Here is a 21,729-nt window from a genome sequence, read left to right as displayed (position 1 = left end):
CAGGGCGACGAACGGAGCCGTGGGGTACGGCTTCGTCATCTACCGAGACTCCAAACGCATAGCACAAGGGTGCGGCCGACTCGGACTAGCAGAAGTGTTCGACGCCGAGGTCGAAGGGGCGCGAACCGGCCTCAGAAGGGCTCTGCTCACCAATCGCGGTCATCCAATCCACATATGTATCGACAACACCAGCGTTATACAAGGCATCCGCGGCAAGGCGCCGGACTCGTCACAAGACGCGTTCCTCGAAATCCAAGAAGCGGCCAGGATATTTGATATACGGACGCACTGGTCCCCGGGACACCAGGGCATCGAAGGAAACGAGGCCGCGGACCGGCTGGCCAAAGAAGGAACGACACTGCCGGCGCGGATGGGTCAAATGGCAACACTAGCGGGCATCAAGCGGCTTGCAAGGGAAAAATTACAAAGCCAGCACAGGAGATGGTGGTATAAAGAGCGAAGGCCGCGGTACGCGGACTTGGGGCTTGAGGCAGCTCTGTCCAGCCCTCCTGAACTGGCCTTGCCGCGGGCTACGTTACATCACCTGCTGGCGGCACGATCGGGTCACGGGGACTTCGAGCAATATCACCGACGTTTCAACCACGACGACGCTCTAATGATGTGCTCTTGTGGAGAGGCGAAAGACGTGGACCACCTGGTCTACTGTCGACTAACGCTGGCGAGGAGGCAACGGTGGCCGACCCTCCACTCTCGCAGTATGCCCGAGCCCATAGGCCCTATGGGATCTCTCGAGGCCTACTTCAAGAGATTAATCACCGACCCACGAGGCTTCGAGGCCTTTCTCCGCGTGACGGACTTCTTCCAGAAGATCTGTCTGCGGTAGCAGCATCCACACCTACGTAGATGTGAGTGCGGACTACAAAGAACCTCCCGATTCCAAGGGACGATTTGGGAAAGAATGAAACTGGGGCACCAGCGGGAACCGGGGACAGACAGAACGCGTAGTGGCCACAAGGCATGATTTGGAGGACGATGTAAAGAGACGACGTACTGTAGAGTAGGTAGCCTTGGCTCACGGCCCTCCACGCCATATACCCTTCGGGAGGTCTGCGGTAAGGGCTCTAGCCCGGCCGCCACGGCGTTAAATACAACAACAACAACAACAACAACAACAACACACCCATCCAGTAGTGAACACACAGTCACATAGATAAGCCTTCAAACGCATCAGCTTCAACACATATCACCAGTAGGTTTACTGATCCTCACGTAACTGAATTTCGACTGTAATCAGAAATACTCACCGTGTCGCTCAGTCTCTTCTACGCCGTTGACTTATCAAGCTCATCGATACGTCAACATGTGCCAACTCAACATCATCTATTGGCCCAAATGCTGTGGCAGACGCGAAAGAATGTTAAATTCCCCTTGCAATGACGCTCGCAACTTCCCCGAAGGCCAGTGCTTCTCTCCGGCGCGAGAGGAGCTGGTTACCCGGGATTATCCTTGCCATTACTGTATAGTCCAAGCCAGCCAAGCACAAATGGAAGAATGGGAGCCAGACGCAGACAAGAGGAGATTCTTGATCCTAGAGGCCCCCACTATAATTGAAAAGATTGAGACTGAGCCAAGAGATAAAGAAAGGCGATCATATCAGAGGGCTCTGAATACTGGGCGGGCGATAGCGATTATGAACCAGAGGAAGGCGGAAAAGGCCGCAGCAAAGGCCAAGCCAAGAACGCCTACGCAAGAAGATTCCATGGAAATTGACGAAGCTGGCTCTTCTGCACAAGGCGGCAAGGCAGCTGGCAATTAGCAGGATCAGCCCATTTAGACATTCTGTCATTAGCGCCCCTTTGTGGCTGCTCCAACTTCATAGCAGGCCTGTAGCTTGACTAGACTCTAGCTTTTAGACACTGAAAAAATCAGACTTCGTTGTCACCAATTCTTTGCGGCCCATGCGTGCTGCGTTGTTGTCCTTCGCTCTTCAAGTGGAATTGAAAACATTGTCATAAGGGTAGCCTGGCTAGCAGGGGACTTGCTCAAGTGCCGTAGGATCCTGGTCGAGTTCAGGGCCTGTTGTTGCAGACTGTCACCTAGTTCTGGATGAAACTTATTTTTCGAATACATCATCTGGAATGATATGCTGCCCGATCAATAAGAAAGTCTCGTTCTTCATGTATGCAATGCGGCTAAGGTAGTGCATGAATTCACTCGCACACGTCTTGACCTAAAATTTGAAGTTTGTCATTCAGACTACCATAACTCATTAAATATGTCACTCGTCAGATCCGCAAGAGACCTGGTATTTTATGGCTGCCAGTCGATCTTCAGCTGGGTAGTTCTTTTCGAAAAAATGCTGACAGGTCAGTGCTTTGGCCTCTAAATACTAAGGTAAGGTAAGAAGGAATCATGCCCGGTCCGGACAACGGTGCCGGGTGGACCTGCCGGCGTGCGGAGCTGGCGCCGGGGTCCTGGATAGCCGAAAATTTGCCGCACTGACCAATGAAACGACGGTTTAGCGAGCTGACTAAGAATACTGGGGCCCAAGCTATGATCAAACAGAGATGTTTTCAGTCAACATTCTCCTGTGATGGTCGCGTGTCTCGACATATCTACAGAAGCTTGCAGGCTCCACGACAAAATGTCGGTCCAAGAGTATGCGGTATGTTATATCTGAATTCTTGCCGGCAAGGAAGATTCGCTAAACAGGCTCAAAGGTCAATGAGTACACCGCCAATGCGCAACCTCACTTCAACTTATTAAGGATATTGGGCGGATGGGGCAATGTCAAGTTAGTTCGATCACTTCTCCTCATACCGTATCCAAGCTAATTTTCGAACAGTGGTCCGGGTCTTCTGTACGCACCCTCAATCTCACGGTACGTGGTCAAGCTGACATCATCTTAGCATGCTCCGGAGCATGCTTGCGGGCACATCAACGGCCGCTGTCATAGGGCTCTCCGCCGCGATCGTAGGGAGTAGCATCTGGGGCACCGCCGCACTACCCTTCATCGTCGGATCCTCATTAGGATTCGTACTAGGAAGCACCAGATGGTACGTCGTTGCCGTGAAAGAGTCTATGTTGCAGCTGGACAACTACCCCGCCATCTTGCGCCTCCACCTGATCGCCAACTTCCCCTGGAAACCGGAGCTCGGACGCCACAACCTCGACTGGTACAACGTCAGACGATTTAGCTCAAGCTGGCAGATGAAGAGCATGCTGGTGGCAAGTTGGCTGACCGCCCAGCCCGCGCTGGACGAGATTCGGACTCGCACTGAGGCTGCGCTGGTGGACACCTATCTTAGGCAAGGGGGTTTTGAAGGAGAAGGCCATGCTACTACACCGCAGGAACGCCAATGATTTGCGCGAAACCGCTGTTCGATATGCACTGGCAAGCCTGTAGTAGTCGCCCATGCACAAATGCAGAAAATGCTCTCATGTATTTTCTGCACGTGAGCGCCTGTTCACGTCCCTAACAGTTCCGAAGGTTAAAGCTAGCGACCTGCAGGCTATAAAGTGCAAGAAATCCCATTGTCTATTTACTCTTGACTCTCTTCGTCATGGATAAGAATCTGCTTATACCTACGAACTGGATGTTGACCCTTGTTGTTGTTCACCTGGAGAATGACATGCGAGGATGCCCCCTCGAGCCTGACGGCCGTAAACCTAGAGAAGATAAGCCAATGGGAGGCTGCTGACAATCACCAAGCACAAGCTTCAGGAGATCCTCGGCGGGACTGAAGGTTGCGTTGGGGTGTACATGCTTGTTTAGAGTAGAAACTACTTCGCCATATGCTTTGATAATAAGCTCGATAGCCTCTGGATGCGTCTCGTTCGGCATCCTGACTGAGGTTGTGGCGATCAGACCTTTGGTTTCAAACTCGTTTGAGTAGGTTAGATAGCGAACCATTGATATCTGATCATCAGGTTCATTGAGGATGTCCGTCAGGATGAATATTCGGGCTTGTGAGGAAACTGAGGCAACTTCGTCAAGTCATTGGCGGTATTCTCTCGGGTCTGGACATATCCAAAGAAAAGTGAGATGAATGCAAGGTATAAGAGCTCAAATGGGGTCATGTTGTCTGCGTTGATAATGATTCATGGCCACTGGCTCGAAGATGTACTATTACTATCGCGATATGCCCATCTTTATATGTCTCCTCCTGAGTCGTAGCAGCTTGTGTGACAAGCGCTTGAATTGCCCGAACAGGGACAGATAGATGCATGAAGTTATGTCAAGCGCATGTCGTTGAGTCTTACGGTGATTGAGAGACCTTGGTTCCTGGAATCGTAACATCCTACTTTCACAATTGAGGTGGTCTAACGTAATGATACTAGACCTCCTCTGCAGGCACGGGTCCTACCCCGCATTCCCAGAACCGAAATTCGAATCTGGATTCGATCACCAGGCGCAGCCGTGGAAAAGTATCTAGCAATGGGAATGAGGAAGACGCGGAAGGAAGCGCGTAATGCCAGGTGTTGGAAGAAACATTCTCAACATGCATGGGTCTCGATCGCACCCGAGAGGCATGACGAGATGACTACCGCAGAAGTTGATAGGTCCATACCACCAATGACAGTATAATCGTATTCAGTCTTGCCAATTGACGAATCGCTGGATTTTCGCGTTCATAGTGTGATCCACAGGTCTAAATCAGGTAGATCTAACCGCTCCAGTAGCCATCACCACAAGAATCGTTCAATGCCCAGTCCTGGACCCAGACACTTGAGTTATCGTGCCCACCACTTCCGCAACTCCGTGTCTGGAGCTGATGCTACGCAGTCTAAGTTGGATTTGATCAAACCCCCCAAACATCTGCATCGTGACTCCAAAATCCATCGTAAGCAGAGAAAATATCCCCAATCGGGAAGTGCATTCTAAGCCTTAGACGGAACCGAATCACGGGGTGTCAAATACACCTTCAACGCGGGCTTGTCCCAAACAACCCACGCCTGCTGCCCGTCGGTCCACTTCCTACTCTCATGAGAAAGTCTCATCTCGAAATTCCAAATGATTCTGGCCAGGATAATCCTCATTTCGGTATACGCAAGGCTAGTAAGGTCTGTTAGTTAAGGTACTCAGAGTCTTGTGACAAATTTCTTAGGCTTGACCTACTTCATTCCAATGCAGTTCCTCGGCCCATAGCTGAACGGCTTTCTGGCTTCTCTTTGATCGCTAGAGAAGCGAGGATCACCCAACCAGCGCTCTGGGATGAAGGACTCAGGGAGCGTGAAGTTCTGAGAGCTGTGATACATTGGCCACTGAGGAATTCCAATGACGGTCTATGCAAGAAATTAGTTAGTAATTACAGTCCAGACTTCTTACGAAGTAGGTAGTCTCCCAACAGCGGATAGCGGAAATAGGGTCACTTACGCCTTCTGGGACAAAGAACCCATTGAACGTGTCGCCCCCCCTGTGAACCACGCGCGGCGAAGAGCCAGGAAGAGGCGGATTCAGCCGTAGGGTTTCGTCCAAGACAGCTAGCATGTATGGGAGGTTTTGGACTGAGTTGATGTTGATTTCTTCTTCCGTTTGAAACGTAGACAAGACTTCGTGGGTGAGCTTGGACAGAACTGCCGGGTGAGACGTCAAGAAGTACGTAACTGCTGAAAGTGCGGTCGCGGACGTCTCAGAACCTCCAAGCATGAGCAGGAAGGCATTGCTGACCATCTCGTGTTTTTGAATCTCCTGGTCATAGAAGATAACCAGTCAGCCATCAATGGTAACATCGATCTTGAGTTAGATACTGCGACTCACTCTTTCCCCCTTTTGTCGGATCATTGATTCCATGAAATCTGGGCGGGAATCCGCCAAGGCGATTCGCTTTTCGACATTCGCGGCAGCCAATGCGAAGTTCTCCTGCTCCAGTCTAGTCAACTCCTTCGGGATGAAGGCTTTCAGTAAGGTGGTAAAGGCCGGAAAGTGTTTGGCGATTCCAAGGTACAGTTGGTACTTGACGGTGTGTCCCAAGGCCACGATCCACGGGTGATCCTGCTCTTTCTCCAGACATCCCAGTGGCTCACCCCAGGACAGGTCACTAATGACGTCGAACGTGACGCGGTTATACCAAGACACCATATCGACAGGATGAGCCCCACCGGCTGAGTGCTTCCGCAGCCGTTGTAGCAGGAGGTCGACGTGGGCCGAGATGAGAGGCAGCTGATCCTTCATGGCCTGCATAGAAAACCCGTGCGAGAGAACGCGACGCATACGACTGTGGTCCTCAAGGTTCGCACCAAAAAGATTGTGTTCGTTGCCGAGAATGGCTAGTGGCTCCTTGGTGTTCTCGGGTACGCCCCCTTTTCGATGGCCGTTGTTGTCTTTCCATGCATCAGGATAGATGAAGGATAACTCGTTGTCGGCGATTCTGACAATAGGACCATACTTGTCGTGGAGGGCTAGGAGATGCTTGTGAGGCTCCCCGTCGACCTGGGCGAGGCTATACGGGATGCGGCTCGCAGCCCATGACTTGGGTCCGGGGAATCTTCGAAGAGGATGGAAGAAGACATTGTAGAAAGCTTTGCTGAGAGCATAGGAGATACACTAGCACACAGCCAATGGTGTTAGCGGGTAAGAGACGATATTAAATAGTACAATAGTACCAGAAGTGCTCAGAGCTTGGCACATACTGAGAAAACCACAACAAAGAGGGCTGAAAGAAGCTGGGCTACTTTTGGAAATGGGCTTCCAGTCGTAGACTCCATGTTGGGGAATGTTTAGGGCCGAAGCTGATAGCCCCTGCTTCGTATGTAAGATATGCGGAAAGTGGGATGTAAAGAGATGATGGAATGCTCATAATATCAAGCTATGGTCGCTACCTTAGCTATAAGTATGTGATCATAGGTCTTCGTTCGATAGAGTACGCATGCACGCGGCAATTGACCTCGAGGCTCGGGCTCTAGCACCCGTCCGAAGGCCGATGACGACGTTACTCGATGCTGCAGCTGCGCATCTAAGTCAATGCCAAGACAGAAAGACAAACGCCGTCGCAGGCATTGTCCCAAATGCCGATCAGGTTCTGATATGCGGGTTTGGATGTCCGGCATATTCTGAGGCTCCCGCAGCTCCAATATCTCCTCCTTCACCCTTGCTAGTACTCTTGTACAGGTGCGGGCCGTGCGGGTAGATGGCGGCGGACACGGATATTTTTCATCGGTCAAGGTCAAGGGTAAATGAGCACGATTGCGGCACCGCTCGTTGGTTGATTGAGGTGGAAACGGTGCGTAGGTGTGGGGTATCTCTCCAACTCCATTCAACAAGTTAAGGAGGAAATCCCCACGACTTTTACTTCTCGAAGCTCTGCCACATCTTCTGCTTTATGATCACCAAGTCCATTATATTGAGGTGCCAAAAATATTTGGGGATGCCTTGTGAGGTTGTTAACTTCGGCATCAAGTGATGGCTTGACTGACGTTGGAAGCGAGACATGGCTTGACGGACACTACTATCATCTAAGCTAATGGCCGCCCTTTCCCAGGTGGTTCTCCAAAGTAAATGACATCTGCCCCATGTAAGAGCCATTCCAGTCATCCACGTGGAGGTCCGGAAATGCGTTCGCTTCCAGATTCGACTCGAAGCAGGGCCAGCCATCCGTGGTAGGTTGCTGCAGGGGTAGGGTGATGGTGGTCTCCGCTGGCACGGCTATGCATGCAACCCCCTTCTTCGCCTTGATGTAAGCCTCTGCGATGCGGTACAGCGCCCGGCATAACTCGTATTGCTTCTCGCAGGATTCCACCAATCCGCTTAGGCGCTCGCTGATCTCAAGGGAGGAGCGCAGTAGGTTTAGATCTTGAGCGTCCGAGTTCCTGATGCAGTGGAGAAAGGTGATGATGTATGGCGTGTAGGAGGAGTAGAGCTGTGTCCTGTTAGAGGTTTAGCTGACACGTACGTGTCTGTCTTTTTGAGAGGAATGGCAGCATACCAAACGGCGTATGTAAATAGAGAAGCGTATCCTCCTGATGCGGACCGAGGGTACGCAGTGGCATGGGCAGTCAAGCCTTTTCTGGCCGCCTCGAAGCATTCCTCCGTGATGGCGCTGGCTGCATTTGAGCTGCTTGCCCCGCGATGTATGAGCGTTAAGATGGAATAATAGACAACCTCGAGTGCATCAAATGTGAATTGAAATAGTTCTATTCGATACGCAAGGGTATAGTCGACGCTGCGCCATGATTCGTACCACGTTGACAAACGCTTTGCAAGATGAGCCGCCACGGCCCGCCTCTCCTCGTCTGTCGACCGGGATGCTGCTGGAGAGTAAAGCTTTTCGTAGATCTTGCATTGTATTCTTCCGAACTCGATAAAGGCAGAAAACGAGGTATCCCAGGGTTTTCTCTCGGGTGTCTGAATGATTTCGAAAGGTTCGACGTCGACGTCAATGTCTTGTATGACCGGAGCTTTCCCTTGCGTGAGGGTCAGTCCTCGGTCTGCGAAGTATACGTGCCAGAAGAGTCGTCGTGCTCGCCGCGCCTCTTGGGTTGGTAACGCTGCCAACTTCCCTCTTCGGTGATAACCTAATGCCAGGACGTGTCTGGCGGCGGCCGACATGAGGCCCCATTGCAGCGGCAAGTTACCATCCTGTTGCGCCTTTAGACACTACATGTCCAAAACTCGAGTCAGTTCACAAGTTCGATCGTCTCGATAGCATAGCACGGACCAGGGTTGCTCCTCACTGACCGCCATAGATAATATGAGAGTGTGCTCGAATGTAGGCACCGCCATTACTTCGTACGTCTCAACTCCCGCTTTGAAGTTGGAGTAGCACATGTTGTATAACCGGTTTGCTTCTTCTGCACTGAACTCGGGATTCGACTCGAAATCAATGTCTCTCAGGAGCACCGATAAGAAGCCATTTAGCAAGTTGACTTCTCCAATGGTCACCGGCTCTACGGAGAAATAAACCCTTCGACATAGTTCCTCGACTTGAATGCGATTCTCGACTGCGTAGAATAGAAACAAAATAGAATGGTCTGCTTTGCAAGACAGCTTAGCAACTCTGCCGACTGGGGGCAGGGCTAGGGGAGAATTTATGTACTCACGGCTCACAGTTCGGAGAAGACGAATCACAAACTCGGATGGTGGAAGTTGTAATTCTGCCCCCTTGGTAGAATGAGGCTGGCGAATCTTCCGGTTCGATCGTGATTCCACGGGCGTCTCTTGTCGTTGGCAAATCCCCCGCAACGTTGCGAGCTCGTCAATCACGCCCGGAGTCTGAGCCTCTTCAAGTCGTAGCTCCTCTATTTGACTCGCAAGTAAAGTCTGTTGCCTGAACGAGGATTCGCCCTCATACGAGACGTGATGGTCTTCCCACAGGCAGTGGTGCGAGACTGCATCATCCTCAATGGTCGGAATCGTATTTGGTGTGGAAATTGACGTCGCTCTAATGCCGGGCTGGTCATTTTGATTCCTGAGAGATTCTTCAACAGCTTTCAATCTCTCGTGCAGTTGATGAATTGTTGGCGCGCCAGGGCTGTGGCTGCGGCTGAAATGTCAGCTCGAACCCAAAATACTCAGTTGCGGTCCCATGTGCCACTCGTACCTTTCGGCCCTTTCTACTGCTGGCCGCTGTGCAGTGTGTCGCCCTGCCGGACGGCATGGAATCTTCGATGTGACGCAGTTGGAACAAGGAACCTCTCGATTGCAGCGTGTCTAGAATGCTGCTTGTCAGTCCGACGATTGTGATCCTTAGAATGCTAACCGAAAGGGAGCGCGGAGAAGGTGGCGCGGAACGCGTGCCGCGGACCAGGTCCGGAAGGTCTCGGCCGGTCATTTATGACAGGGGACTCGGACATAGGGTTATGAATACCTTACGGATCCGACAGTTATGGCACTACAGTGGGATACCGGTCGTTAGCATACTCGACCGTCAGGCGCGGATTCCGAAAGGGAAGGCATACAGCTCTAGGAATGACGCTTGTTTTCGGTGTATGCGGCTCTGGGTCCATGATGTGATAGAAAACCCACGTCGCCGGATTACAAGTAATGAGGATGCCCTCTCGAAGACTGCCCTTGGACTAGTAGGTCGGGCTTGAGATTCCGTACGGCTACAGCTTCCCTTTTGCCTACGGGTTCTTCGAGCCTTTTTGTTTTTGTCAGCCACGGAATCCGTGGGACTCGCGGGGACGCACGGTCGCGGTGAAAGGGCCAAGACAGGGGTAGCTGTTTAGACTCTAATAGGTTTAAGCCCGGCCAGTGCAATTTGTATGTACGGATAGAGAGCGGACATTCCGCATACATAAGCAGGACAGCACAAGCTTTTCAGGAGCGATGTTATGCTTAGTAGTCGGAAGCGAGACCGAACAGCAGTCGTGATTTGTCAGTTTGCTGGCTACATCTGGTAGAGACTCGCCGGATGATGTCCCAATGCGCTAGGGAAAGCAGGCCAGGGTATGTATAGTTTCCGTACCGTTGGATCTACATGTACGTTATAATTTGGTCCCCTGTTTCAATCTCCGCAAGGCCCATCATCCAAGATATCAAAGCCATGTAAAATCCGCAATGCCGACATTCTGAACCGCGAACATGAACAATGACTGAGTCGAAATGTGGCTCAAATTGTTTTGAAATCGCCGACGATACAACGTTCATTCCGTTCAATGGCAAGGCTTCCTTTGCGGAACGCTCACCTGATCCGGGTTACGTCGGGCTACTTACGGCCTATCAATGGGCTGTGGGTTAGGCGGAGTGCATCGAAATTCTATCTTGCATGTCATCATACGAGTTTTACTGGGAGCTATGTCCGGCCAAGCCCCAACGACCCCTGCAGGTACACAATGAGCAGACCTCGAGAATCAAAGCAAGTCGAAGTTCGAAAAGCACCCAATGCCCCGATAGTTGTATTTGATGTCTATGAGTTATACTGACTTCTAGGGATGGGCCCATGGATAATTTTTTCCAGGATTCCCCTTCTTCGGAAAATAGAAAGCACAAAAATGCAACAATGCGCCTCCAGTTGTTTTAGCCCCCCAGATGCCACATTGAAGTCCTACGGCCTGAATTGTCGATGGTTCCATGGGCTTATCTTTCGGAAACCGGATCCCGGGCTCTTACTCGGCTATGATCCCGCAGCCTCTACGCTTGCCTCAATATCAGTGCTTCAAGAGAAAAGAAAAGCTTTTTCATGTAAGATCACAAGGCATTATTCGTGTCTCGCCATTTGCATTGAGCTCACACCTGGCACTTGAATCATCAAGGTCCTTACTCACTGACTCTTGCCGGCGGCCGCCTCTGCAACGGCAAGCACGGCTATGATACGTGTACAGGTGGTAAGCTCACAGTCGTCTCGAGTCATAGCATGCATTCGATTCTTACTTAGTCAATTGAAGCTAAAGATAATTTAAATTACAATTTACAAACCTATGAACTTGGAGCCTAGAGCCTTCTCACCGATTGGAAGCAAACTATTTTACCTAAGGTACCTTATGAATAGCACAACCGCTTCACATAAGAATGGTTACGCGTCCGAATACATCGGTGCCAGTGTACATATCTAGAATCTAACTGGCCGACCTTTTGATGCCAGATCAACATGAGCTTCAGATGCGCGTACTACCACAACGTTGTGGCCTATAAGCAAGCAACAAGCATAAGGTACTTGACCCGGGCCATTGGTAATAAGTCTGCATTCGTAAGAGCCGCCCTACCTTGACAGGAGGTTCCTGCCACGTGTCGGTAAATTACGAAACACCCACTTCGTATTTCGTAATTCGTATACTCCATACCTGGGCTAATTATGTTCAGACGACGTAAACATCGGCTGCACTGGCATGGCCCTTGTTGCGCATGTAGCGGGCAAATGGGAGAGCATGTATCGGACTCGCTTTGTTAATAGCGGGCAAGATCTCCCCCGTCTGGCTACCTGAGTCTGTAAAGCTTGTATATGTGGGCAATTGGTTATCCGTACGGAGTAGATGCAGCGGTCACCTATTTAAGTTCACGGTTCGGGGGCCCAAGAAACTGTCGCTAGGATCGCATTTGCATACAACCCCGGGGAGATTATTACTGATTCTGTCCTAGGTCGATGCATCAACATGGGACAAGAAAGCGCGCTTCTCAGGGGTTGCATGTCCTTTTCTTCGCCCGCGGAGGGTCGGTCTCGCGATATGGGATTTGTCATGGCGTTGAGGGGAATACATTGCCCTATTCGGAGCTCTCGCCGAGAAACAAGCGTAGTGTGCAAGGCCATTGGCTTGATGAGTAATGTTTGCAAATGTCTAAATATCTGTGGGTATAGTACACCGTCTATTGTACACTACGAAAGTCCGTATGCGGCCCACAACCGCCGAGTTCATGACTAGAGCCTAGAAGAAACTAAAGGTGATAGCTAAGCCAGCAAAGACAAGGCCAGAGGCCTTGGAAGTGACTGAGACAGCGCCGTTAGGTGTTTGAGAAGGCGAGCTGCTACTTTGGGCTGATGTCGGAGTAGAAGTGGACGAGCCTGTCGGGGACGTCGAGGCTATCGCCGACGCACCGGATCTTGTTGCCGCTGCCGTAGCCGTCGCGCTTCCCGAGGGTCCCGCACTGGAGCCCGAGCCTTGCCCATCCCCGTTGTCGTCGATGATCGAATCCCAGGACGGGAACGTCGTGCCGGGACACGCGGCAACGCACTCGTACGTGTTCTTGTAGACGCTGGGATCCTCGCTGGTCGTGTTTCTCTCGTCAAAGTACTTATCATTGCACTTGCGTGCGCACGAGTACGCTGTGCACGGGATGCGATCCATGTCGCCCAGCGTCGAGCCCCCGAGCTCCGTCTTGCCCCATTCTCCGGTGCCGCCCGAGAAGGAGAAGTCGTTGCTGTATTGGAAGCCCGAAGGTCCGTCCTTGTTCGGGTCCGAATTCCACTCCATCGCCGTGATCTTGAATTCGGAGCCGTCAGGGATCGCGTCGGCGGGGATTTTCACCGTCACGGAGGTAACATCGATCTTTGTGCCGTTCGCCAGGACGCACACGGGGCCGGTACCCCATCCCGGTGGAGTGGTTGAGAGATAGAGGTTGTAGTTGGTGAAGCCGGCATCGAAGGATTTGCTTCCGGTCGCTATGTCGTTTTCGATGGTGACTTCGACATCGGTGTCGGCTTTGACCGTGGTCGGGATGCTGATGCGGTCGAACGCCAAGGCACGCGACGCGCCTGCTAGCAAAACGCCCATTGGCCAGAGGAATGTTGATGAGATCATGTTCGGAACGTCGAGAGACTGATCGTGCAGTTGTAGCGAGCGGCTGATGAAGAAAAGCTGGTGGACCAGGGAAATAGTATTAAAAGGAAACTTATGAGCTGTGAAGACGAGGAAAAAGCTTTTAAATCGAGCGACACATCAGAATACGATGTTTTTGACTGAGGATTCTGCGAAGGATTCGATTTTGCCCCTGATCCTCAGCACCAGCAAGCGGGAGCCAATGCGGCCGATATTGGCTCAATAGACTAGCACTGATCGATGTTAGCGAGCGGCACAGGCTCGACTGTTGATCTCGAAAAGGCGGCTAAAACGGCTAATACGACACTGCTGCCTGAGACACGGTCTTATACATAATGTGAGTGACGCGGTGAGTCGGAATCGCGAAAAACAACCATGGTGATGATCCTTTGGCTGAGGACCCAAGGAAACAAACTTTGCCATGAGGCTTATACCACACCCGAAAGCTTACTTCTCAAGCTTCTCACGGGTCGTTGGAATCTCAGGGTGAGGTCTCATGAGTTCTTGCTGATCAATAGTCTCAGCCGCTTCTCATCCAGGATCTCGCCCTCTACCAGTCTAGCCGTCTCTTTTACTTCGCCATCTGAAAGCTCATAGCGAACAATCGTCGGCACATTGGTGACGTTCCACTTGGTTCGAAACACATTTGTAGGGACTTTCCACCTGGTTTGCCACTAAATTAGCGGGTGCTCGCCCCAATAAATCCCGAAAGTCCAGCTTTCAGCTGGGTACTCACTCAGGCCGCTGCCCTACTTCAACGAAGGCCATCTCCGGCGCGCTTACAGGCGAGAAGGCGGCTATGATGTGAGGAAGAGCGGCTCGGACATCGGGGCACCACGACTCTCCCGTATTAGGATGGTCTGATGTGGTGAATGTAATGAAAAAGGGGGCTGTGGAATTTGCCGTATTACGCCCTAGGGCGCTTGCATCGTCCGGCAGCTTGAAGTCGGGAATAATCGGCATTTTGGCGGAAGATGGCCGACACGTATGATCGAGCTTGGTAAGCTATTTTCAGTTTCTTGAACTAGTGAATAGCCTTTGAGAGTAAGGCTGCAAAGATCACCAGGACGCAGGCCGAGTGGCCATATAAAGCCGGCCTTACGCGGACCATACTCCAGGGTTCAGGCGAAATGACGCGATGCTCCTCCACTACTGTATTCCAGGTCAGATCCGCCGATTGCCTCCGACACCGGCTGATCCTGAGCTGGATCCACAGTGCCGGAAGTTTCGAATATGGAGTCTGCGAATGCCGTCACGACCGGCAAACTTCATACAATTCTTGCCGGTCCTCGGCATAACGAGACGAACCCGATGACCATGCGCAATTCGAATGCATCGATTCGCTGTGAATATGCTGACGATGTGGTTTGTTTATGCGTACTGTCAAATGTTCTAAAGCTTTCATACTATCATAAGTCTACCGAAGCAACGACAACGCGAAAACCATTCCCCCTCCAGAACCCTGTTGGTTCGAGGCTACCCCGGTAAGTACAATTTGCCTTCAACTCCGGGCTTGAGAAGCATCCGCCTCTCAGTACTCTTCGAACATGATCCGGGGCATCAGTAGACTCTCGCCCATCATCCCGCCAAGGATACTGGAAAGTTGGCGTGGCCATATCTTCGCCCCAGAGAGTTGAGCACCACTCCCATACATGCCCCGCCATGTCGTAACATCCGTACGGCGAGCGACCCTTCGGAAACAGACCGACAGCACAGGTCTTGTTAAAGCCAGTCTCATCGCCATTACCAGCATCTTCCTCCCAATTCGTACCCCAAGGGAAAATCAACCCTTCAGTACCCGTCTCACCTTGGTCACCCCTGGCTGCGCGCTCCCACTCTGGCTCTGACGGAAGTCTCACATGCTCGTTGGAATTGATTTTGTTTTCTTCTCTCCATCTTTCTGTAAGCCATTGGCAGTAAGCCCTCGCGTCATGCCATGTAAGGTCGGTTGCTGGGGCATTTGACCTCTCCGGATCTGCTCCATCGGGGCTCATCCAGTCGCGGCTAGTATCTCTGACAAAGGTATGGTAGTCTCGGTTAGTGACGGGATAGAGACCGATGCGAAACCTCTCGAGTGAGATCCTATTTAGGGGCTGCGAGTTGGGATGACTTTCAGATCCGATTAGGAAGCTTCCGGCGGGAACCACTGCGAGTCCAGTCAGATCTCGTGGGTCGCCATACCGTGACAGTAGGCGGCCAGCTTTCTCACGCTCGCCAGCCGACAATGCACCGTTCTCGACGATATCCAGAATGAGGCTTCTGACCTTGCTCTCAACTTCCGCGGATAATGGAATGAGACCGGCCACGAGTAAGGCAGCACGCTGAGAGCTGGCTAGCGATCCTCCGAGAAGCCCGTCGACAAGCTCGACAGACTTGTATGAGGAGCTCAGGCGTAACAGGCAGCTTTTCAGAACATGGTTTGAAACGTGAGGTTTTTCATGGAAGAGGTCGATAGCGATTTTGGGTGCCAGGCCAGCTAGGTACCGTGCAGCTAGTAGCCGATGCACTACGATCCTTTCTCGCGCGGGGTTGGACTGAGTCGAGGTCGGTGATATCTCATCCAGACTGTTAGGTGATAAGCCGTGTATTGTTAGCTTGTATGCTCTGTCTACTAGAAGCTCTGCAGCACCCGGTTCTGGATAGGTGGACGAAAGCCACGCATCAAGTAGCTCCTCGGCGCTGTCTCCAGGGTGGTTGGCTTGGATCGCAAAAGCGAATAATGCTGGATTCGACGCAGCTTCACCCATACCAGTTGGTATGGCATTCGCCGATTTCGATATTAGATTAACACATACTGCCTCTCGTCTTTGAGATTCTAGTAAGGGAAGTAATTCGTGTCGGACGACCTTGGCAGGACAACTCCAGCTGTCCAGAACATCTGCGTCGCCAAGTAAAAGCAGCTTAATGTCGGAACGCTCTGGTAGCAAGAGTAGTACCTGTGCAAGAATCCCGGTCAATTCGTTTCCTGCGTTCTGGAGATCATCGAGGATGATTAGCAGACCCTCATGTCGAGAATCAGGTGCGCTGAGAAGCTCCGGAATCGTGACTTCAGCCAAAGTTTTGAAAGCCTCGGTGCCATCCAATGCAAAATAACAAGGGGACAGTCGACCGATATTCCAACACTCTTCCTTGATATCACCAAGGTTGTTCCGAGCTAGCGGTCTAGCTTTACTGAAGCCGGAGGAGGCTAAGCTGTAGCATAGATGCTTAGCAAATGTCGTTTTCCCGCTTCCACTGGGTCCCGTCAAGAGCAAGATTGAGTTGTCGCGGACTAGCTCCAGAGCAGAGAAGTGGATCGGATTTTCCGGCTTGTCCCCGGCTTTGCGCTTCCGCAAACCTTTGGCGGCTTTGTCTTCCCAGGTGTAACGCGCGAGGAGTGGAATGTAACCACTAGATAAATCGACAATTGTACGATTTGGTAGAGCTAGGAGGGGCTCGGCGCCAAACTTCTGAGCCTTAATTTTCAGGCTTTCTATGGATTCCGAGGTGTTCATTGTCAGCTTGGAAGGATACATGCGTCGATTGAGAAAGTAATAGACTGAGGTGTAGCGTAAGGTAGTCGGCGACATCGGCCGGCTTTTGTATTACCGAGGCGTGACATGAGTGGATCCAGTCTCTGGGTCCATTACGGACAACCTGCGGAAATAATTCATCGTGGAATGACCTTAATCAGGAGGAAGTATTAAGCAGGTTGAGGTGGTGAAGTATATGGTCACGTGTCTCACATAGAGAAGATCCAAACGGCTTCGCTTTTGTCCACAACCTATGTTCCTGACCAGTACTCATATTACACCGCAAGATCTACGACGGCTTTTAAACCTTCTGATAATTTCATTGGAGCTATTTTGTGCTTCTACTTCTCGAATTGCAGCTCGTTAGTCGAGTGTGAGTACGCCTGAAGGCCCGATCTGAAGCCCAACCTCATGTCGCGTTGCCCAAATAACATCAGGATGTCCTATGTACAGCCATGGAGGATTCTCCTGCAACCTTCTAAGAGTTCTAGCATATGCCACAGCTCTATCTTCGTAGCCAATCTTGTTCCTTGCGTCATGAAACAGATTCTGAACCTCAGCATCGTGATAACCAAGCCACCACGTTGCGTGTGATGAACTGGAGATTTTGTCGTCCAAGACTCGAAATGTGCTGTTGGGTGTAGAATCAAACAGTGCGAGGCTTCCAATCTCCTTTTTGAGTCCAATTTGGCGAGCGTATTCTGGCCGATTGGTTTCAACCTTGATTTCGACCTCAAAGCCAATGCATTGCAAGGATGATGCCACGAATTTGGAAATCTTTTGGGCGTGTTCTGGCATGTAAATCGGGGTCCTCAAGACAAGAGGCGTGCTTTTGTCAAAATCTTTGAGCAAGTCTATGGCTCTGTCAGGGTCGTAGGATATCGGTTGCAATTTCGACTCTGAAAACCCAAGATGATAGGGGCTTACGATGGTAGCGGAGGACTTTGCGAACCCACAGTATACTTCCTTTACCAAAGCATCATTGTCCAGCGCAAGGTTCACAGCTAGACGTGCGTCTGGGGAAGCAAAAACACCCTCCGTACAGTTGAGATAGTAGATTGCTGATAAAGTGCTCGTCACTCTGCCCCATCGGAGGGAAGAATCGAAATCCAGAAGGTTTAGATCGTCGACTCGCTCAAGGTTCAGAGCAGCATCGACGTCTCCCTCACGTAGAAGCCGAAGTCTTTTGGCAGCACTCGACTCCATCGTCGCTATGATAGTATGAGGTGAACCATGTCGCGTTGGATTCAGCCGATGCAGAACGGCTCTACCGGTGCCCTCTTCCCGTTCGAACTCGACGACACGGAATGGGCCCGTCCCAAGTATTGGCTTGCCATGCTTGTCAATGCGAGAAGGCCAAAACTCGCAGAGGACACCCTCAATATCCGCAAACGGCTCCGCATTTACCACCTTCACTGTTCGATCATCCTCGGCAGAGAACTTGGTTTGCGCGAAGTAGCGGCTGTAACTCCATTGCATGCCGAAGTAGTCTCGCGAGTCCAAGAGACCTTGAATGTAGTTGACGACATCCTTAGCCCTGCAAGGCTCGTTATCATGAAAAAAGGCGTTGTTTCGGATGTGGAAGTGCCAGACCCGGGCATCGGGGGAATGCTCCCATCGGTCGAAAAGCCCGGGCCTGACACAGCCGTGAGGCTGCCATCGGAGGAGGGGCTCGAAGACCAAACTTTTCAATACTGTCACGCTATTGTCATCTGTGACTTGTGTCGGAAGTCGAAAGTCGACATTCTCCAGGCATAATCGAAGGACTTCGGGCGTCATGCTGTACGGAGTTTGAAGAGCGTCCTCTTATCGTGAAGTTTGGGGCGTTTGATAGGGGACCGGGCGGAATGATTTTATCCTCGGATTGACGATATCAGCATTGCTGGGCTTGAACTAAGTACCGGAGCAAGCACAGAAATCTGGCTAGTTTACCCTGCGATTGCGGAGACTGGAGAATGCAGCCTGCCGGAACAATTGTAAACACATACGAATACGCAGTCCAGTCGATTCTGAATTCACTCCGGCTTGCAGCTGGACAGGGATCCTGAGCCTTCAATGGACACAAGTGGCAGGTGGCTTATCATAACCTTTCACACAGCGTGTCATTTGAGAATTTTGTCAGACCAAGATCTTCACCATATTATTCTCGTGATCCCATGCAGTTATAGTAAGAGCTCATGTTCCTAAAGTCATTCCATGAACTCCATCAGATACAGCGATGTTTCCCCCTGAAGATCTCAATTCATGAACCAAGGTGGCTTGCTAGACTGTGCAGTGAGACTCATCTAGCTGTTTGCAGCTGGAAGGAAATGATTTTCTTGTTCACTTGCCGTCATCAATGCGAGAAAGATTGCCGGGCAAGCTGCCGGCACCGGCAAAGATGCCGGAAATCAGGCAAGACGACAGAGCGGAGTGAGATAACGACATGGTGGGGCGGCCAGTCACGACATTGAATTCATTGTGCTGCGACATCCGAGAACGGCACAGAACCCTTGACATACTCTTACCTATTTCCGAAGAGTTTCCAGAGGGAAGACGTTCTATCCGTGCATACATGGAGATTGTCTTCAAGTCGAATTTGGAACAAAATTGGGTCCGAAGGATTCAGGGAAAAGAGCTCGCTCACAGGGGCTGTAATGGCATCATCCACCAATAGCAAATCAGGTGTAGGAGGTTATCTGGCCCATGTCACTCATATACATAGGTGAATTCAATGTGGTTAGATTCTTGGGAAAAAATCGTTTTTCTTGGGGAAGCCCAAGTATATAGCGATCTGAGGTCAACCGGCCACCGAACAGCAGTGCCAAACCAGATTACTGGGATAATCGTGCAGAAACGTCTTCTCTGAGCGCTAATCATCGACAGACATGTCGGAAATCAAATCCATCGCCCCTGTGGTAGTCTCAGGCACCACCTCCGATGCGGACAAAAACGCCAAAGACACTGCCCCAGTGATCGTTACAAACAGTGTCCCCGAAAACCCGCGCTCCCGGTGGCGGAAGATTGTCGGTCTCGTATGGGACTCTGTTGAGGGAGACCCCGAGTATCGGAAATATGTTCAAAGACTCGATACATTCTTCTTGTCAGTCTAGTCTTTTGCCATGTGCCGCATCCAACTGGCGCCCCAGGGCTGACTATTCTTTATTCACTAGCCCTACGGTTTGTTTTGGCTACTTCATAAAGTACCTTGACCAGACAAACTACAGTAAGCCAGTGCTATCAGCTTCGCCAGTTGGATGTTAGTAACTCTGTCTCACAGGCAATGCTTTCATCAGCGGCATGCAGACAGATCTCGGTCTGTACAGAAATGAGCGTAACTGGCTGAATACTTGGTTCAGCCTGGGTATTATGGTCGGCAGTGTTCCAGCCCAAATGTCACAACTCAGCTTCATTCGCCCCTCGGTTCTCATTCCATCGTGCGAGGTCATCTGGTCGCTACTGGTTATCGGCATGGGGTTTGCCAAGAATATCAAGACGGTTAGTGCAGTGCTTGGGAGTTATCAAGGCTTACATCACTAACGTCCGTGACAAGATGTACGCCTTACGGTTTTTCATCGGTCTCTTCGAGGCTTGTGCCTTCCCTGGATATATCGCCATGCTCGGTGGCTGGTACGGTCCGAAGGAGCTGACCAAACGGTTAGCCATCCTTCTCCAGGTTGAGTCTATTGCGAGTATGTTCAGCGGATACTTGCAAGCAGGGCTGTATTCAAGCATGGATGGACGCCATGGAATTGCCGGCTGGAGGTGGCTGTTTATCATGGACGCAATCATCTCGCTTCCAATTGCTTTTTGGGGCTTCTTCGGATTGCCTGACCTGCCGCATAACACGAAAGCCTTTTACTGGTCAGCTGAGGTAGCTATGTGTTTCCAAAATTCCTTCTGTTACATGAATAAAACTAATCAGGTTTGCATAGCATGTCAAATATGGCATCGATAGGATTGAGAAACTTGGTCAAAAGGCTCAGCAAAAGCTGACGTGGAAGGAAGCCAAGCGGATCTACCTGGGCTGGGAGATCTGGGTCTTTATTGTGCCGTACACGTGAGTCAATCCGGGAAGAGAGAAAATAGTTGAGGACATCACTTACATGAAGTAAACTGGATAGCATGGTAGCAGCCTGTCACACGGCTACAAGCTACTTTAATCTCTGGCTAAAATCTGCCGGCTACAGTGTTGTAGATGCAAACATCTACCCGACCGGTGGTAGTGCTCTGAACATCGTTGCCACAGTCATTTGGGGTATCATCGCGGACAGAACAGGGGAAAACTACGTGATGATCGTCATAGTTCAGGCTTTGATGATCCTGTCCAACATCTTGCTTTCCGTTTGGTACATCCCCAAAGGTGCATTGATGTTTGCATACTATCTTTCGTATGCTGGATCAGCCGCAACTCCTGTGCTCATCGTTAGTAACTCAGGAAAACCACAAACATGAAAACTTCTGACACTGGATATAGAGCTGGGCCAATAGGCTAAATGCAGGCGATCCTAGTCTCAGACAACTGCTCGTGGCCACTGCTAACGTCGTTTCCTATGCCTGGGTTCTTTGGGTACCATGTGGGTTCAACCCGGAGTCTAACACTCAAGTTCTTCACATATACTGACAAACTCTCAGTGGTTCTATTCCCGACGTATGATGCACCGAAGTACAAGTACGGTTATCAAATTCTCATCCTTTTCGGCGGTCTCGCAATCATTAGCGTCACGCTCATGTGGTACATGTATAGGCGAAGAGAGTAAGTTTGCTCAGGTCCCACGACAACCTCTAATAAAGCGTATAAGCTAAATAGTGTCAACAGTCAGAAGCTCACTCAGCAGAACAACCAAGGCACTGAAGGGGGCTCAGAGAGGTCAGATGAGCTGTAGTGTAAAGTTTCATGTTCGGATCGCACAGCTTTTGTGTGGTTACCGCCGGGTCAACCCATTGCAAAGAGGACTCTGGGATTGAACTGCCCGAAGTCATAGCTCGAATTGATTTCTATCGAATTAGGGTATTTCAAAGCGTGAACCCACGATAGTATTGAGACTGATACTTCAGGAGTCGAACCTCATGTGAACTCTCATAC

At 50.9% G+C, this 21,729-nt stretch overlaps 10 protein-coding genes across 10 annotated transcripts; 3 read left to right on the top strand and 7 right to left on the bottom strand.

The window, feature by feature from the left end:
• The first annotated feature begins 1,119 nt into the window (after positions 1-1,119).
• On the top strand, positions 1,120-1,899 carry BDP55DRAFT_719131 (uncharacterized protein). The gene is made up of 2 exons (XM_060578430.1): positions 1,120-1,210; positions 1,278-1,899. Exon 2 carries the CDS (start codon positions 1,322-1,324, stop codon positions 1,775-1,777), a length of 456 nt encoding a protein of 151 aa, XP_060425254.1. The 5' UTR covers positions 1,120-1,210; positions 1,278-1,321; the 3' UTR covers positions 1,778-1,899.
• A 706-nt stretch (positions 1,900-2,605) lies between these two features.
• Positions 2,606-3,324, top strand: BDP55DRAFT_732490 (uncharacterized protein; the record flags this gene model as incomplete). Its single annotated transcript, XM_060579946.1, has 4 exons — positions 2,606-2,626; positions 2,682-2,755; positions 2,807-2,821; positions 2,871-3,324. 4 exons carry the CDS (start codon positions 2,606-2,608, stop codon positions 3,322-3,324), a joined length of 564 nt encoding a protein of 187 aa, XP_060425253.1.
• Positions 3,325-3,451: 127 nt separating this feature from the next.
• On the bottom strand, positions 3,452-3,956 carry BDP55DRAFT_299892 (uncharacterized protein). The gene has a single exon (XM_060566619.1). It carries the CDS (start codon positions 3,872-3,874, stop codon positions 3,578-3,580), a length of 297 nt encoding a protein of 98 aa, XP_060425252.1. The 5' UTR covers positions 3,875-3,956; the 3' UTR covers positions 3,452-3,577.
• An 886-nt stretch (positions 3,957-4,842) lies between these two features.
• BDP55DRAFT_732489 (cytochrome P450) lies at positions 4,843-6,669 on the bottom strand (the record flags this gene model as incomplete). The annotated part of the gene is made up of 5 exons (XM_060579945.1): positions 4,843-5,017; positions 5,081-5,247; positions 5,339-5,653; positions 5,723-6,508; positions 6,595-6,669. The coding sequence occupies 5 exons, from the start codon at positions 6,667-6,669 to the stop codon at positions 4,843-4,845; spliced, it is 1,518 nt and encodes a 505-aa protein (XP_060425251.1).
• A 752-nt stretch (positions 6,670-7,421) lies between these two features.
• Positions 7,422-9,731, bottom strand: BDP55DRAFT_636087 (uncharacterized protein; the record flags this gene model as incomplete). The annotated part of the gene is made up of 6 exons (XM_060572851.1): positions 7,422-7,827; positions 7,854-8,557; positions 8,639-8,976; positions 9,001-9,437; positions 9,501-9,526; positions 9,660-9,731. The coding sequence occupies 6 exons, from the start codon at positions 9,729-9,731 to the stop codon at positions 7,422-7,424; spliced, it is 1,983 nt and encodes a 660-aa protein (XP_060425250.1).
• Positions 9,732-12,261: 2,530 nt separating this feature from the next.
• BDP55DRAFT_560850 (uncharacterized protein) lies at positions 12,262-13,107 on the bottom strand (the record flags this gene model as incomplete). Its single annotated transcript, XM_060570026.1, has 1 exon — positions 12,262-13,107. One exon carries the CDS (start codon positions 13,105-13,107, stop codon positions 12,262-12,264), a length of 846 nt encoding a protein of 281 aa, XP_060425249.1.
• Positions 13,108-13,646: 539 nt separating this feature from the next.
• BDP55DRAFT_561033 (uncharacterized protein) lies at positions 13,647-14,115 on the bottom strand (the record flags this gene model as incomplete). Its single annotated transcript, XM_060570046.1, has 2 exons — positions 13,647-13,815; positions 13,889-14,115. 2 exons carry the CDS (start codon positions 14,113-14,115, stop codon positions 13,647-13,649), a joined length of 396 nt encoding a protein of 131 aa, XP_060425248.1.
• A 41-nt stretch (positions 14,116-14,156) lies between these two features.
• BDP55DRAFT_676820 (C-type lectin protein) lies at positions 14,157-16,246 on the bottom strand. The gene has a single exon (XM_060575850.1). The coding sequence runs from the start codon at positions 15,897-15,899 to the stop codon at positions 14,562-14,564; it is 1,338 nt and encodes a 445-aa protein (XP_060425247.1). The 5' UTR covers positions 15,900-16,246; the 3' UTR covers positions 14,157-14,561.
• Positions 16,247-17,027: 781 nt separating this feature from the next.
• Positions 17,028-18,443, bottom strand: BDP55DRAFT_560944 (uncharacterized protein; the record flags this gene model as incomplete). The annotated part of the gene is made up of 1 exon (XM_060570033.1): positions 17,028-18,443. One exon carries the CDS (start codon positions 18,441-18,443, stop codon positions 17,028-17,030), a length of 1,416 nt encoding a protein of 471 aa, XP_060425246.1.
• A 1,088-nt stretch (positions 18,444-19,531) lies between these two features.
• Positions 19,532-21,721, top strand: BDP55DRAFT_753394 (pantothenate transporter liz1; the record flags this gene model as incomplete). The annotated part of the gene is made up of 8 exons (XM_060580692.1): positions 19,532-19,746; positions 19,817-19,869; positions 19,924-20,141; positions 20,197-20,517; positions 20,579-20,703; positions 20,768-21,068; positions 21,121-21,220; positions 21,279-21,721. The coding sequence occupies 8 exons, from the start codon at positions 19,532-19,534 to the stop codon at positions 21,401-21,403; spliced, it is 1,458 nt and encodes a 485-aa protein (XP_060425245.1). The 3' UTR covers positions 21,404-21,721.
• Between the last annotated feature and the right edge of the window lie 8 nt (positions 21,722-21,729).

The sequence above is a fragment of the Colletotrichum godetiae genome (assembly GCF_030913485.1).
Source record: "Colletotrichum godetiae strain CBS 193.32 chromosome Unknown BDP55scaffold_49, whole genome shotgun sequence".
NCBI classification, from domain to species: Eukaryota; Fungi; Ascomycota; class Sordariomycetes; order Glomerellales; family Glomerellaceae; genus Colletotrichum; species Colletotrichum godetiae.
Note: the sequence above shows the minus strand (reverse complement) of the source record. Positions and strands in the feature narration are given on the sequence as shown.

Coding starts and splice junctions, on each gene's coding strand:
- BDP55DRAFT_719131 (XM_060578430.1), top strand. CDS start 1,322: ATGTGCCAACTCAACATCATCTATTGGCCCAAATGCTGTGGCAGACGC.
- BDP55DRAFT_299892 (XM_060566619.1), bottom strand. CDS start 3,874: ATGGTTCGCTATCTAACCTACTCAAACGAGTTTGAAACCAAAGGTCTG.
- BDP55DRAFT_676820 (XM_060575850.1), bottom strand. CDS start 15,899: ATGGGTGAAGCTGCGTCGAATCCAGCATTATTCGCTTTTGCGATCCAA.